We start from the raw sequence: 13,811 nt of genomic DNA on the forward strand, positions 1-13,811 counted from the left end.
CCCCTTCCAAATACGTCACGTCAGACTATCTCTTATGCTTACGTATTAAAATGCACAATTATATGAATGCATTGAAACAAATGAGTATCATTAAATATAAGCTATAAGCAAGAACGGACAAATGCCTTATCCAGCTCCCCAAAAAAATAGTAAAATATTAATCATCAAATAGGATCCATCTAACAAGGCTAAAGTGTTTCAAAATTTTCTGTATTCTTTCATTGCAGATATAAGACCATATGATCCTGTACAGCAGCTAAATATTATCTCTTATTCTTTTCTTCACAGCCACATTCTCAGATGCTTAGAGTGCGTAAAGCTCTCATAAAGACGTGAAGCCCCTTTGTTAAGGTACACAGAAAAATGCAGAAGAACTATGCTAAGCCTAATTTAGGGGCATAATGCCTGATTCTCCCCCATAAAATCCAGAATAAACCCACTGACATCAAAAGAGTTACTCTGGATGTACACCAGCATAACTGAGATCAGAATCAGCCCCACTTTATCTAATCATTCCTATTGAACAGTTTCAGTCTGCTCTCTAGAAATGGCAAAGCTTTAGAAATATGGAAAAATTCTGCAATTAGAGCGAGGTGTTCAGCCTTTTTGTAACGTAAGAGGGGAGAGGGGAAGCTGTAGTTCACCACAGATACTATTGATTGAAACCATTTAAATATCATCTGAAATGTCATTGACATTTACTGCTATGATGTGGTTTTTTAAAAAAACAATTACACATGTTGACAAGTAAATAACAAGAGTGCTGATCTTGGCAGCTGTCATCTAGACAAGCCAATAAATTATTCATATCAGCTTGTTTCATTGTCTTTCCCTGTATGAATGGCACCACAGGTTGAAATTGAGAGATGTTCAGAAATAATTAATTATGTTATCAAGACTTTTACATTAGAATGGACAAGAAGCAGCAAAAGTTGCTAAGATAGGGTTTCTTCACATCTCGTCGTGAGAAAGTTTAGGGATTCATACATGGGCTCATGCCTCATTCTGATCCTATGCTTTTGATTGGTTTTTCAGCTCTCTCTAATCCCATTTCCAACAGCAGGTCTCTATCACAGCATCTTTATTTTGCATGCAGCCTAGAGTAGGCTGCAAAGAACATATGGCCCCTTTCAAGGCTGCACTCCATTAATCAGCTGTCAGGGCCCTCTGAAAACAGTTTGCTTCCCATACCATTGCTTACCTATCTGTGGTGGGGAGGAAAGGACATCATTCCTCATGTCACTTGTGGAAGCATTCTCAGGAGTGATGCAGCAGAATCACAGATTGGCCACAACTAGGACATTATTCCAGGCAAGGTCCTACTTCCGAGAACTGTGAATGCTTGAAATTTTCTGTGATTCTCAGCACACCACTCTTGAGACGGTGAGGCAGAGGGAGAAGGCAGCTATGCAGACTGTGCCAGCTGGAGATTCCTCTGCACTATGGAAAAAAAAACTCAGCTGGGCATATTAACTGGCTTTACCAACCTTTGTACTGATGGACCAGGGCACATGAACATGGGGAGACTCTAACAGAGGATGTTTTTTCACAAGTCTAGAATCTTAATATTTTTTAAATGAAAACTTACATTCCTCCAAGACTAACTGTGCCACCAGAGAATGCTGGAATGATATAGTGTGGCCTGTGTGCTCAATCTACATTCTGGCAAGCTAAAAATATATTTCTACACCCACTGTCACACCCATTGCTGAAAATACATTGATCTTGCAGCCACCAGCTTCTTTCTTTTCTTAGCAACTTATTAAGTCGTTCCTCTCTGAAAGTTACAAAACTGTGAAGATTAATGTAACACAGCATGGAGTACTCTTCCAAATAAATCAGAAAATATTGTCAAATGTTGCACTATTCATAGGAAAATATATGCAACCTATGGAAAATATTGAAATAATACTTTCTAAAATATTTTAGAATTGGAAGTCTTGGCACCACATGAAATATAGGTAATTTTTCTTCTTTAAGATCAATAAAAGGTCCATTTTCAAAATGACTTTATATTGATTGAAGGGTCAAAAATGCCCTCGGTATTGATTGTCTGCACATAATCCACTTTTCACTCAGTAAGTTAACATGGTCTTCACAGTAAAATGAAAAGAGATCCAGTATATCATTGAAGCAAAATATTTTCATTACGTTTGAAAAACTGCTTTCATCACTCACTGATGTCTTATTCAGAACATCCTTTTTCCTTTGCCTAGGAAGTGGACTTGCATAGAGTGAACAGCCAGGACAAGCTCGGACTTACTGTATGTTATCGAACTGATGATGAAGATGACATTGGTATTTATGTTAGTGAGGTAAGATTGAGCTGCTTTGCATATGATACAATTTGTCTTTGTAAGACAAAGGCTAAGAAAAATATCATCTCTGATCCTATTCTGTCATGTCTGGTGATGTTCCAAAAACATTTGGGAGGGGAATAATTGGAAGATAATTGCTTATTTTCCTTTCCACCAAGTAATGGGTAAAATTCTGTGTCCATTGAAGTCAATGGCAAAATTCCCATTAACTTTAGCGGGGCCAAGATTTCACCCACTATTTCAGTTTAGTGCATGTCCAAAGACAAGATTGTATCTTAAAACAGAAAAATTCCCTCCGGTGTTTCTCATCTATGTTTCCTTTTCTGCACTCTCTTCTCTATCAATGACATATATTTATAGTTCTACAATTTAAGGCCCACACATTTGTTCTAGATCCGCCACCCACAGAACTTCCATTAGTCTTGGTAAGCTTTTAAACCAGGTATTGCCATCATTAGACAATCTGGTACCAATTCCCTTTCACCCAACTCCCCGTTGTGTGGATGAGGCTCCCACATAATCTGATCCCTTCCCTCGGCCCCCACCTAAGGCAACTACCTCCACCCATCCATGCAGTCAGGGGGCTACAGTAGTTTGTGGCCTCGATATGAGCTGCACCATGCTATACTATTTTTATATGCTATACTCCATGTTAATAACCTGGAGTGCTGTACGTGTATGGACAGATTATATAATTCTACTATAAAATGTTTCACATCAAGCTCCTATGACTGGCCTGTTGTTCTCTCCAATGGAACAGCACTGTTCAGAGAAGCACTAACCATTGCAAAATCCCACAAACAGTCATATGGGAAGGCTGAAAAATTGGAAGGCGTCGTCAGCATATACATAAAAAGCCTGGTTCTGGTGTCACTAATGTAACTCCCACAAAAATCTGTTCTCAGCTTCCCAAGCGAAGTTTATGGTGGGTTTTTTTTTTTGGTCGAAAAATTATTTTTTTGGTCAAAATGGACATTTCCATTGAAAAGCTTTGATTTTGATGAAATTTTTCATGTTTTCGTTGAAAACCCAAAATCTTTTGAAGAAAAAGCGTTGAGCAAAATAGAACCTTTTTTGTTTTCTAATAAATTGTTCTCAGTAACAAATCATATCCAAGCAAACTCTAGTTGTGCCCCTAAATTTGAGAACCTCTGCCTAATCCTGTAACATAATCTGGAGACAATATCAAAGGGCAAAACATGCTTTGTACCCTTGCCTTTCTACCACCTTGCGAGTTAGGGCTTGTCTACACTTACATTTTATAGCGCTCTAACTTGCTGGCTCAGAGGGGTGAAAAATCACTCCCCGAGTGCAACAAGTTTGAGCGCTTTAAAGTGTTAGTGTGGACAGGCTCCGAGCACTGGGAGCCGCACTCAGAGCTATTCCCCTCATGGAGGTGGATTACCAGGAGCGCTGGGAGAGCTCTCTCACACTGGGGAGCGCTCCCACGGCAGCACTTTGAAGTTTCTAGTGTAGACGTAGCCTTACTCCAGAACTATTGCATAAGAACAGCCACACTGGGTCAGACCAATGGTCCATGTAGCCCAGTATCCTGTCCTCCAACGGAGGACAATGGCAGGTGCTTCAGAGGGAATGAACAGAACAGGGTAATTATCGAGTGATCCATCCCCTGTCATCCACTCCCAGCTTCTAGCAGGGACACCCAGAATGTGGAGTTGCATCCCTGACCAGGTTGGCCAATAGCCATTGCTGGACCTAGCCTCCATGAGGCTTTTTAGAACCCCATTATAGTTTTGGCCTTCACAACATCCCCCGGCAATGAGTTCCACATGTTGACTTTGCATTGTGTGATTTCCTTTTGTTTGTTTTAAGCCTGCTGTCTATTCATATCATTTGGTGGCCCCCAGCTCTTGTGTTATTTGGAGGAGTAAATATCACCTTATCCACACCATTCATGATTTTGTAGACCTCTATCATATTCCCCCTTAGCTGCCTCTTTTCCAAGCTAAAAAGTCCCAGTTGTTTTAATGAAAAACCTGTTTCTTTGAGTGAAGGTGCCAACAAACATGAAATGCCACATCCTCTCTACCATGAAATAAAAATGTATATTTTTAGTAGTCAGATCATTAGCTCCTTAAAAAAATGTTGTCCCTGGACACCACAATCATTACATTGACACTTACCTCTCATGTTTACTGAAATAGATCCATACAGTGTATTTAACTTCAGATTAAATTTACCAAGAATTTCTTAATGTTCTTAATGTATCTAATGTCTATTTTTCATTGCTCTGAAAACCAAGATAAACAGAATAAAATTGCAAGCATTTTTATTAGGTTGCAAGTGAATATTTCATGCCTGCTTGACATTCTGTGCTTCCTTTTATACAACAAACAGTAATTTATACATAGACTTAGCTAACCTTTTATCACTCATGGATCCATATCAAATTAAATAGTTATTTAGGGAAAAACAAATTTAAATGTAACATATTCCTCCATTACAATATACCAATTAGGGCCTAATCCTTCCATTATTCCATGTAAAAGAATTGCAGGCATAGATCAGATAACTGCATTTGAAAATTAAAATGTTAATTATGAAAGCACAAGCTTTTCTAATATGTAATACAAGCCTGTCTTCTCTGGAGGCCTATGTCAGGAAGAACATTTTACATTTAACCCAGTCATTTTAAATTTGTGATTCCCCCCTTCTCATGAAAGCAAAGAAGAACTCTAATAATTATTTATGAAGTAAAAACCATGGACCCAGCCATGGATGCTGACATCTCAACTTAACCCATGTTACTTGCAGTGCAAATATGTTTAAAATAGGAGGTGAAAGAATGAGCTTTTAAACCTCCATAGCATAGAAGAGCAGTGCTTAATTTGTGCCAGGATGAGCCCTGGCACCTCTAGGCCTGGCAGTTCAAAGCCCCAGCACCTCTGGGCTTGCTGCATCAGTTTACACTGTTTACAAGTCTTTTGTTTTGCAGATTGATCCCAACAGCATTGCTGCGAAAGATGGTCGCCTGCGGGAGGGAGATCGCATTATTCAAGTATGTGTGCAAATAATTCAGAGATTACTTTCATTCCGCGATGTACAGTAGCCGTTTGAACTTACACGTCAAATTGCTTCACGCACTTTATTTGAGGATTGCTGCAGTGAATCGTTCCATTATAGCCTTAAGAATTATGCCCTCCCTTGTAACTTTCCTCAAAGATTTTCCTTTGAGCTACCATTTTTCAGGTTTAGAGCTTGTCTAGAGGTGAGGTTTAACTGGCCATGCACACCCCTGGTCATGTGCATTGGAAGTTCCCTTTAGTGCATTGTAGCAGGGTCCACACAGCCAATTAGAGTGCTGCAGGTTAGTGCACGATTGATTTACAACCCAGCTTACTGCACACTGTCTCTCCATCTAGACACCTTCAGTGTAAACCCTTAAGGGCCGTGTTTTGGTTGCCTTGGTCAAGTTGCAGATATAGTGTACTAGCCCAAAGTGTTTTTTATTTTGAAAGGCTGAGTAAAGCTGGAGGAGTCATTTTTGAGTTGTGTGGCAATGAAAAGTTAGCCAGATTCTCCACCTAGCCAACTGCCTCATTTTCATTCTCTTTAGCCTACCCTCAGGCCTGGTCTACACTAGAATATTTTACCAGCAAAACCTGTTTTTTTTCCAGCAAATCCTGCCATGCATCCATGCTTAATTTTATCTCCTACCAAGGAAACGGTCCACTTTTTCCAACAGTTATTCTCCTCTTTGGAACAGCATAAGAACCATTTCAGCATAGTTCTTCTGATGCTATGACAATGTGGATACACAGATACCTGTACCAGTATAAGCAGTCCTCCCACAACACAGCATCTATTTCAGGAGTGATTTATCTGATAGTACTTTAGAACTTCACTGCTCAGGATCATACTGGCTAGAAATCCACCTCCTTTTTAATTGCCGGTATTGTCCTCACTGGGAAATTCTATCCCCTTGGCCATATCCAGAGTTATGAAACATTCTGGTTCCCTGTTGTTGTGATTTTACTGATATCTCTCCCCTCTTGTCTGGCTCCAGCTCTATGACAAGACTCCTTCCATACAACTACACACACACACACACACACACACACACACACACACACACACAAATATGGAATAGATGCCAGTCTCGGGTGTTCTCCGTCAAAATATCTGCCACAACACGGATGTACATGCTCTACTGTTTCAGATTTGTACAGAGATAATATGCAGCATGTCTCATATGAGAATCTATCTAGCCATGCAGTTCAGTGGGGCCCACCACAATGGAATTTGAGCATCCAAATGGCAACATTATTTCACTTTTTTCCTCTTCATATTTGGTTTTTTACTATATATATTTTTTAGATTAATGGCATAGAGGTACAGAACCGAGAAGAAGCTGTGGCACTTCTAACCAGCGAAGAGAGCAAGAATGTCTCCTTACTTGTAGCAAGACCAGAAATCCAGGTACAGAGAGACTACTATATACTTACTGTAAATTTAAAACAGAGGAGCTGCATTCTAGAAAAAAGTAACCGGATTTTGAGGTGGTTTCGTTTTCTATTTTAAAAAAAGTAATATACAGTTAGACTGGAGACACTCACAACACATGAAATAAGTTCCTGAGAGTTCACTATGACATTTTGTCACACTTAATATTAAGGTTCAATTTATAAAGGGTTAATAAATGATTGACCATGTAACAGATATGAGGAGTACCTGTTACAGATGGCTATAGATACCTCAGTAGAAGGTGTTGTGGATAGTTACATGCCATGGTTACAAATAACGTACTGATCTCTATAATACTCTATAGCAATTGATTAACCAGCACTTATTAATCATTTATTGGCCCTTTGTGTCCTGTCTATAAATGGAGACTTTATATAAAGTGTGATTGACATTTTGGTCAGGTCTAACCTAGATGGCTTTCTCCTCTCAGCTGCAAGACTTAGATTTGAAACTGAAACCTACCCTGCTTACTCCATGGCTGGGATTTGAGTGTCCCACACATTCAGCAGCATTTACTATAATTATTAGTAGTACTAGAGTTGTCCTGTGAATGTGTCCCCCTTGCTCAAAACTGTTGTGATCATGCATGTAGGCGGTGGGGCCTGGGTGAGGGTCAGTCTAGAGAATCCACAGGTACCTGGACACTCCTGCTCTTTCCTTGGAGATGTGGGAGAGGAGGGGTAGGGTAGTCACTTTCACATCCCTAGAAAACCAGACATTTCAGTACTTCCAGGAATGGCATCTACCGAGCACGACCACCCAAGCTGAGCAATAGGTTCAAGATTTGAGTATTGAATATATATATATTCTAGCTACATGCACCAAAACCACCACCCACTTCAGAAATAAATAACTACCATATATTTCTAGTAACAGCAGGGAATTTTTGGGGGGGGGAGGCAGTAAGGGGGAGGGACTTTTGAGGAAAGACAAGGAGAGATTTTTTTTTTTTTTTTAGAATTGATTTGTATTCTAAACTGAGCAAATAGCACAAATATATTGTTGCAGACCAGATCCTGCTTCTGGGAATGCAAGCAGTCTCATGCCAAGAAGGGACTGAATCCTAAAAGTTCTCCTTGTGGCAGGTCATTGTTTGCCCTTAGAGTAGCATATAAAGAAGAGATGCATGTTCATTTCCATGTAGGCATTGTAGTTGTAGCGAGTTTAGTCCTGTGACATTAGAGACAAGGTGAGTGAGGTAATATCTTTTATTGGACCAATTTCTGTTGGTGAAGAGAGACAAGCTTTGGAGCCACACAGAGCTCTGCTTCAGGTCTGGGAAAAGTACTCCCAGGGTCACAGCAAAATGCAAGGTGGAACAGATTGTTTAACATAAGTAGTAAGGAACCATTCAAGGTAGAGTGGCCCATTAACGTCTCTGCCATCATAAGGCAAAAAAGGAGGTTAATGGATTACAGATTGTTGTAATAAGCCATCAATCCAGTGTCTCTGTTCAGTCCACGCTTTTTAGTGTCTCGCAGATTAATCTCCCAGGCTTGTCTTTTGAAAGTGTGCAGGTTTCCTTTGAGGATTAGGACTGATAGGCCACACAGAATGATATACAGCAAAGTTGCAAAAAGAAACTCCCCTGATCTCCTGATAATTTTCCACAAAGAGGGAGCATGTATTTATGTCAGTTTTCAGCCTTATGACAATGCTTGGTGTGGTGTTTTTTTATTTATTTATTCCCTTTCATGTAGCTGGATGAAGGATGGATGGATGATGACAGAAATGATTTTCTGGATGACTTACACATGGACATGCTAGAGGAACAGCACCACCAGGCAATGCAGTTTACTGCCAGCATGCTTCAGCAGGTAATGCCACTCCATTGTGCAGCCTTGTCAAAATGTCACACACCGCACTTGAGATTTTGATACTGAATTCAACTGAATGAACCAACCAGTATCTTTAATGGCAATCTAAGCAGAAAAGGGGCTCTGCAAAATCTAGATGTTCCAAGATGATATCTGCAAACTGCATAGAAGACTTCATCTCAACAAGCATACATTTTCAAATCTGCTACTGTTTTTCTCCCCATTTAAAACCAGTACAGTTCAAGCATTTAATAGCCTTCTTCATAGGAATCCACCATTCTGGCTGTGGTCATTGAGGTGAATAGAATTAGATACATGATAGCTACCAAGATGGACTGGAAGCTAATTAGTAAACATAAATCAGTTCTGGAAAGAACATTCCATGTGTTTGAAAACAAATCAGCTTTAATTGTAAGCCAGGTTTAACAGACTTGATAGTGACAACGACAAAGTGTGTCAAGGACAATGATTATCACAGTGGTACCTCGAGTCCCTGCCAGTGTTGGAGCCCTAATGTGCTATTCATTGTACATACTCATAATAAGAAATGATCTCTGCCCCGATGTGCTTACAATCTTAGTGGACAAGAGAGGCAAAAGGTGGGAGAAAGGCAGTATTATTTTACACCTGGGGAACTGAGGCAGAGAGCAAGTGACTTACCCAGGATCACAAAAAAAGTATGTGGCAGAGCCAAGAATTGAATCCAGATCTCCTGTGCCCCAGCCCAGAACTTTTATCACAAGACCATCTTACTTCCTTGATATAGGGGGAGGGATAGCTCAGTGGTTTGATCATTGGCCTGCTAAACCCAGAGTTGTGAGTTCAATCTTTGAGGGAGCCATTTAGGGGTCTGGGGCAATAACCTGTCTGGGAATGGTCCTGCTTTGAGCAGGAGGTTGGACTAGATGACCTCCTGAGGTCCCTTCCAACCCTGATATGCTATGATAATGCATTTCCAATTATGCTAATTCACATACAATTCAGCAGTTCTCAGCAAGAATTTTCTACAACATTCCATGATCTAAAACTGGGACCAGATTTTCAAGAGAGTTCTGCTCCTATTTCACTCCCAAAAATAAGAGATCAGATTTTTGAAAATTTTTAATTTTTGTTCCTAATTTCAGCACCTGAACGGGAGTGGAGAGCTTTCGGAAATCTAGCCTCTAGTGTGGATGTTGAGCAATTGAAAATCTGCCACTGAGCTCTGTTGAAAATCCGGTCCATGATATGTTTCCTAAACTCACTGGGGTAATAAGTGAACATGCAATGACTAGTAGATTAAGAAAACTTAGAATGACTCAGGACTTTTATTGTTATTTAAACTCACAAAGAGTTTGTCTTTAGTTTTTACGTTTATACCTTTTTATTTTAGAAGAAGCATGAAGAAGATGGAGGCACCACAGACACTGCCACTATCTTATCTAACCAGCACGAGAAGGACAGCGGTGTGGGACGCACAGATGAGAGCACACGAAATGATGAAAGCTCAGAACAGGAGAATAACGCCGATGATCACACCACTTCCTCTAACACTTTAGGAAGCCAGAAGAAGCTGGTGTACAGTCATGACACTCTAGGAAGTGGTGACATGCAGTTCAGCAATGAGTCATTTATCTCAGCTGACTGCACAGACACAGACTTCCTCAGCATCCCAGTGGATGAATGTGAGAGATTCCGTGAACTGCTGGAGCTGAAGTGCCAAGTCAAGTCTGCCAACCCATACAGTCTGTATTATCATAACAGTGCCCTGGATATAAGTAAGAGTGACCACGAAAGCGTTGACAGGGAGCTGGAGATGCTGAATGAAGAGCTGCGGAATATTGAGCTGGAGTGTCTGAATATCGTGAGAGCTCATAAAATGCAACAGCTGAAGGATCAATACCGGGAGCCCTGGATGCTCCATCACAGCGGATTCCGTAACTATAACACAAGCATTGATGCGCGCAGGCACGAGCTCTCAGACATTACAGAGCTCCCTGAGAAATCTGACAAGGATAGCTCGAGTGCGTATAATACAGGCGAGAGCTGTCGCAGCACACCGCTCACACTGCAGATTTCCCCTGACAATTCACTGCGCAGAACTGCAGAAGGCAGCAGTTGTCAAGATAATGAGGGGGCAGTGGCATACAATGTCTCCCAGAAGAATTTGCTACCTAGCTCAGAAAGTCACGAATCCGACTCTGTTAAATATCTCTCATCACCGAAAGATCCAGACCTTGGCAAGCAGCTGGAAAGCAAAGAGAGAAAAGCCAGTGATGGAAACGAAAGCCCAGCTCAAAAATTGGCTGGCTCCTACATCTCTCCATACCATCACTCTCCCTATAAACACGCTCATATCCCAGCCCACGCCCAGCACTATCAGAGCTACATGCAGCTGATACAACAGAAATCAGCCGTGGAATATGCACAGAGCCAAATGAGCCTAGTGAGCATGTGCAAAGACTTCAATTCTTCAAGCCAGAGTGAACCCAGGATGGAATGGAAAGTCAAGGTCAGGAGCGATGGAACCCGCTACATCACAAAGAGGCCTGTCAGGGACAGGCTGCTGAGAGAACGTGCCATAAAGATTAAGGAAGAGCGCAGTGGTATGACGACAGATGACGATGCTATAAGCGAGATGAAGATGGGCCGCTATTGGAGCAAGGAGGAACGGAAGCAGCATTTGGTGAAAGCGAAGGAGCAGAGGAGGAGGCGTGAGTTTATGATGCAGAGCAGGTTAGATTGTTTAAAGGAACAGCAAGGTGCAGAAGAAAAGAAAGAGATGAACATCATTGAACTGAGCCACAAAAAAATGATGAAGAAAAGGAATAAAAAAATCTTTGATAATTGGATGACAATCCAAGAACTCTTAACCCATGGCACAAAGTCCCCCGATGGCACAAGAGTGTACAATTCCTTCCTGTCAGTGACTACTGTATAATCACCATTGCTGAATTATGTACATAAAACGCTACCATTGGGGTAGAAATCCCTGCCTCGTTCAATGTGGCAAGTTTTTTTGTATATAAGATACAGTCATCAACTTTATAATTAAAGTACTGAATTCTGCAACTTCGGGTGCCAACATTCTTCATTGGAAAGTGGAGACAGAACCCGCCCATCCCTTTTGAAGGCAATATTAATGCAACTTTTTGGAATACTGATTGTACTTTTTTACTCATTACCTTTTACATCAAGTGTTTCAGTATCAGAAAACATATTAACCATACTTAAGAAGATAATTTGTTTAAACTGTATTCATATAAAAGGTTACACATGCTTTTCTTTGCCTAAAAACACAAAAGCAACCTCAAATATGTATTTTTATGAAAGCATATTTTGTGATATTACTTTGCTGTTGTGCACTTCTGCACACACTGCTGTTTATCAATATTTAGCTCAAGGTTAATCGCAAAAGTATTGAACTCCTGATAGAGTCATTCTCCTGTAATATTTAACATTTATCAAACCAGCAGGCTTTAGAGTTATGATCAGCATTTAAACATTTTTCTTTTTAAAGGTATCTAAAGGAAATATATAGGTTTCAGCTGAAAGGCCTGAGGCAAAGTACACTATACTGGAGCTTTAAAGGATTTTAAAGCATGTTTGCAAGTGTTGCAACCTGTTGAAAGAATGTGCATGTACAGCTAAGTTGTTTACACAAAACAGTTTGTGTAATTTGAAATGCCCATTGTAGTAACTGTTTGCTTTGTAGATTTGAATGTACTGAATTATAAAAGCAGTTTCATGAAATCATTAGTTACAAACATTAACAAGTAAATAAATTATTGTTTTATATTTCATATGTTTTGATTTTTTTCTTTAACGCAAAGTCTTATTCAAGTTATATTGTTTAGAGTAAGCCTTTGCTTAGAGGACAGTAGAAGAGTCCTTTGGCAGAGGACCAATTGGACAAACTACTAGATTCTAAATCATCGTGACAAAAATGCACTGCAGATGTTTTATCTTTCTTATACAAGTCAGTTGTTGATTTCTGTGGATAAGTTCAGTCCACATACTAGGACCACAATCAGAAAACACAAATTTAAATCTTATTTCAGCTGATAGAGAGCATTTATTAAAGGAAAGAAAGAAATGGGGCTTGGAATTTTGCTTTGTTTTTTGTTTTCTTCTTCTTTATAATATATAAAGATGGCCTGAAAATTGTGTGTGGGTTTCTCCTCCAGTCAAAAAAAGATTGGGGGGGGTTTCCTAATTTTTTTTTCTGATTGTTATTAGAAATTGAGGTCTGCTCTAGGCTGGAATGTTCTACAAATATTAACAATCTAGTGAAATGGTGACATCAAATTTGCTAAAAGAGGAAGCAGGGAAAATGAGTAGGAAAGGGAACTGTAGGCTATTCAGATCTGTTTTGTTAACAATTATTTAACTGCAATGACAAATTAACATTTTGGATAAAGGACCCTCAAACAGTAGATTAAGTTTCACTGTACACATCTTCCTCCAAATCAACTAGAAAGGAACCAACTTTACATTCCTGATATTTTAAAGGGGAAAAGAGAGCATGAGCAGAGGAGTTAAAGAACCTTTCAAGGCCTATTTTGTCCATTATCAGGAATCAAACGACGTGTACAAGTTAATTTTTTTTAATACTTTGAAAGTCACCTTGAAATGCAATAGTAAATATATATCTGCTATACCCCTCAGCAAGCTACCATAGATATTAGGAAACAGATCCTCACCTATTATAAATTGTCACAGTTCAATTAAAGTCAATGGAACTATGACAGTTTACACCAGCTAAGGGTCTGCCCCAAGGCTTCACCCTAGGTGTTTCAAACCATTACCACCCTAGTAGCTACAGAGTAGAAGAAATAACATGATTTTTACAACACTGTGCCCTCAGCAGAAGATTCCTATACTCCATCACTGACTTCAGGCTGCTCTAATTTGGCTTCTCAAAGAGGACCCAGAGAATTATAGACAGTCAGCCTAACTTTGTACCAGAAAAAATACTGGGACAAATTATTAACCAATCAATTTGTAAGCACCTGGAGGATAATAGAGTTATAAGGAATTGCCAGCATGGATTTGTCAAGAATGAATTATACCAAACCAACCTCATTTCCTTCTTTGATGGGTTACTGCCCTAGTGGATAGGGGAAAACAGTAGATGTGATACATCTTGATTTTAGTAAGGCCCCGACACAGTTCCACATGACAGTCTCATAAGAAAACTAGGGAACTGTTG

General features: G+C 39.9%; 1 protein-coding gene across 1 annotated transcript in view; it reads left to right on the plus strand.

Annotated features, from left to right (window-relative positions):
* The window catches only part of PDZRN3 (PDZ domain containing ring finger 3), a 200,236-nt gene extending 187,834 nt beyond the window's left edge, over positions 1-12,402 (plus strand). Inside the window, exons 6-10 of the mRNA XM_032795985.1 lie at positions 2,217-2,315; positions 5,275-5,337; positions 6,657-6,758; positions 8,504-8,620; positions 9,993-12,402. Coding sequence (XP_032651876.1) covers positions 2,217-2,315; positions 5,275-5,337; positions 6,657-6,758; positions 8,504-8,620; positions 9,993-11,540 — 1,929 coding nt within the window. The 3' untranslated portion in view covers positions 11,541-12,402. The remainder of the gene's footprint in view (positions 1-2,216; positions 2,316-5,274; positions 5,338-6,656; positions 6,759-8,503; positions 8,621-9,992) is intronic.
* Positions 12,403-13,811: the final 1,409 nt, after the last annotated feature.

Source organism: Chelonoidis abingdonii, chromosome 17 (genome assembly GCF_003597395.2).
Source record: "Chelonoidis abingdonii isolate Lonesome George chromosome 17, CheloAbing_2.0, whole genome shotgun sequence".
Taxonomy (NCBI): domain Eukaryota; kingdom Metazoa; phylum Chordata; order Testudines; family Testudinidae; genus Chelonoidis; species Chelonoidis abingdonii.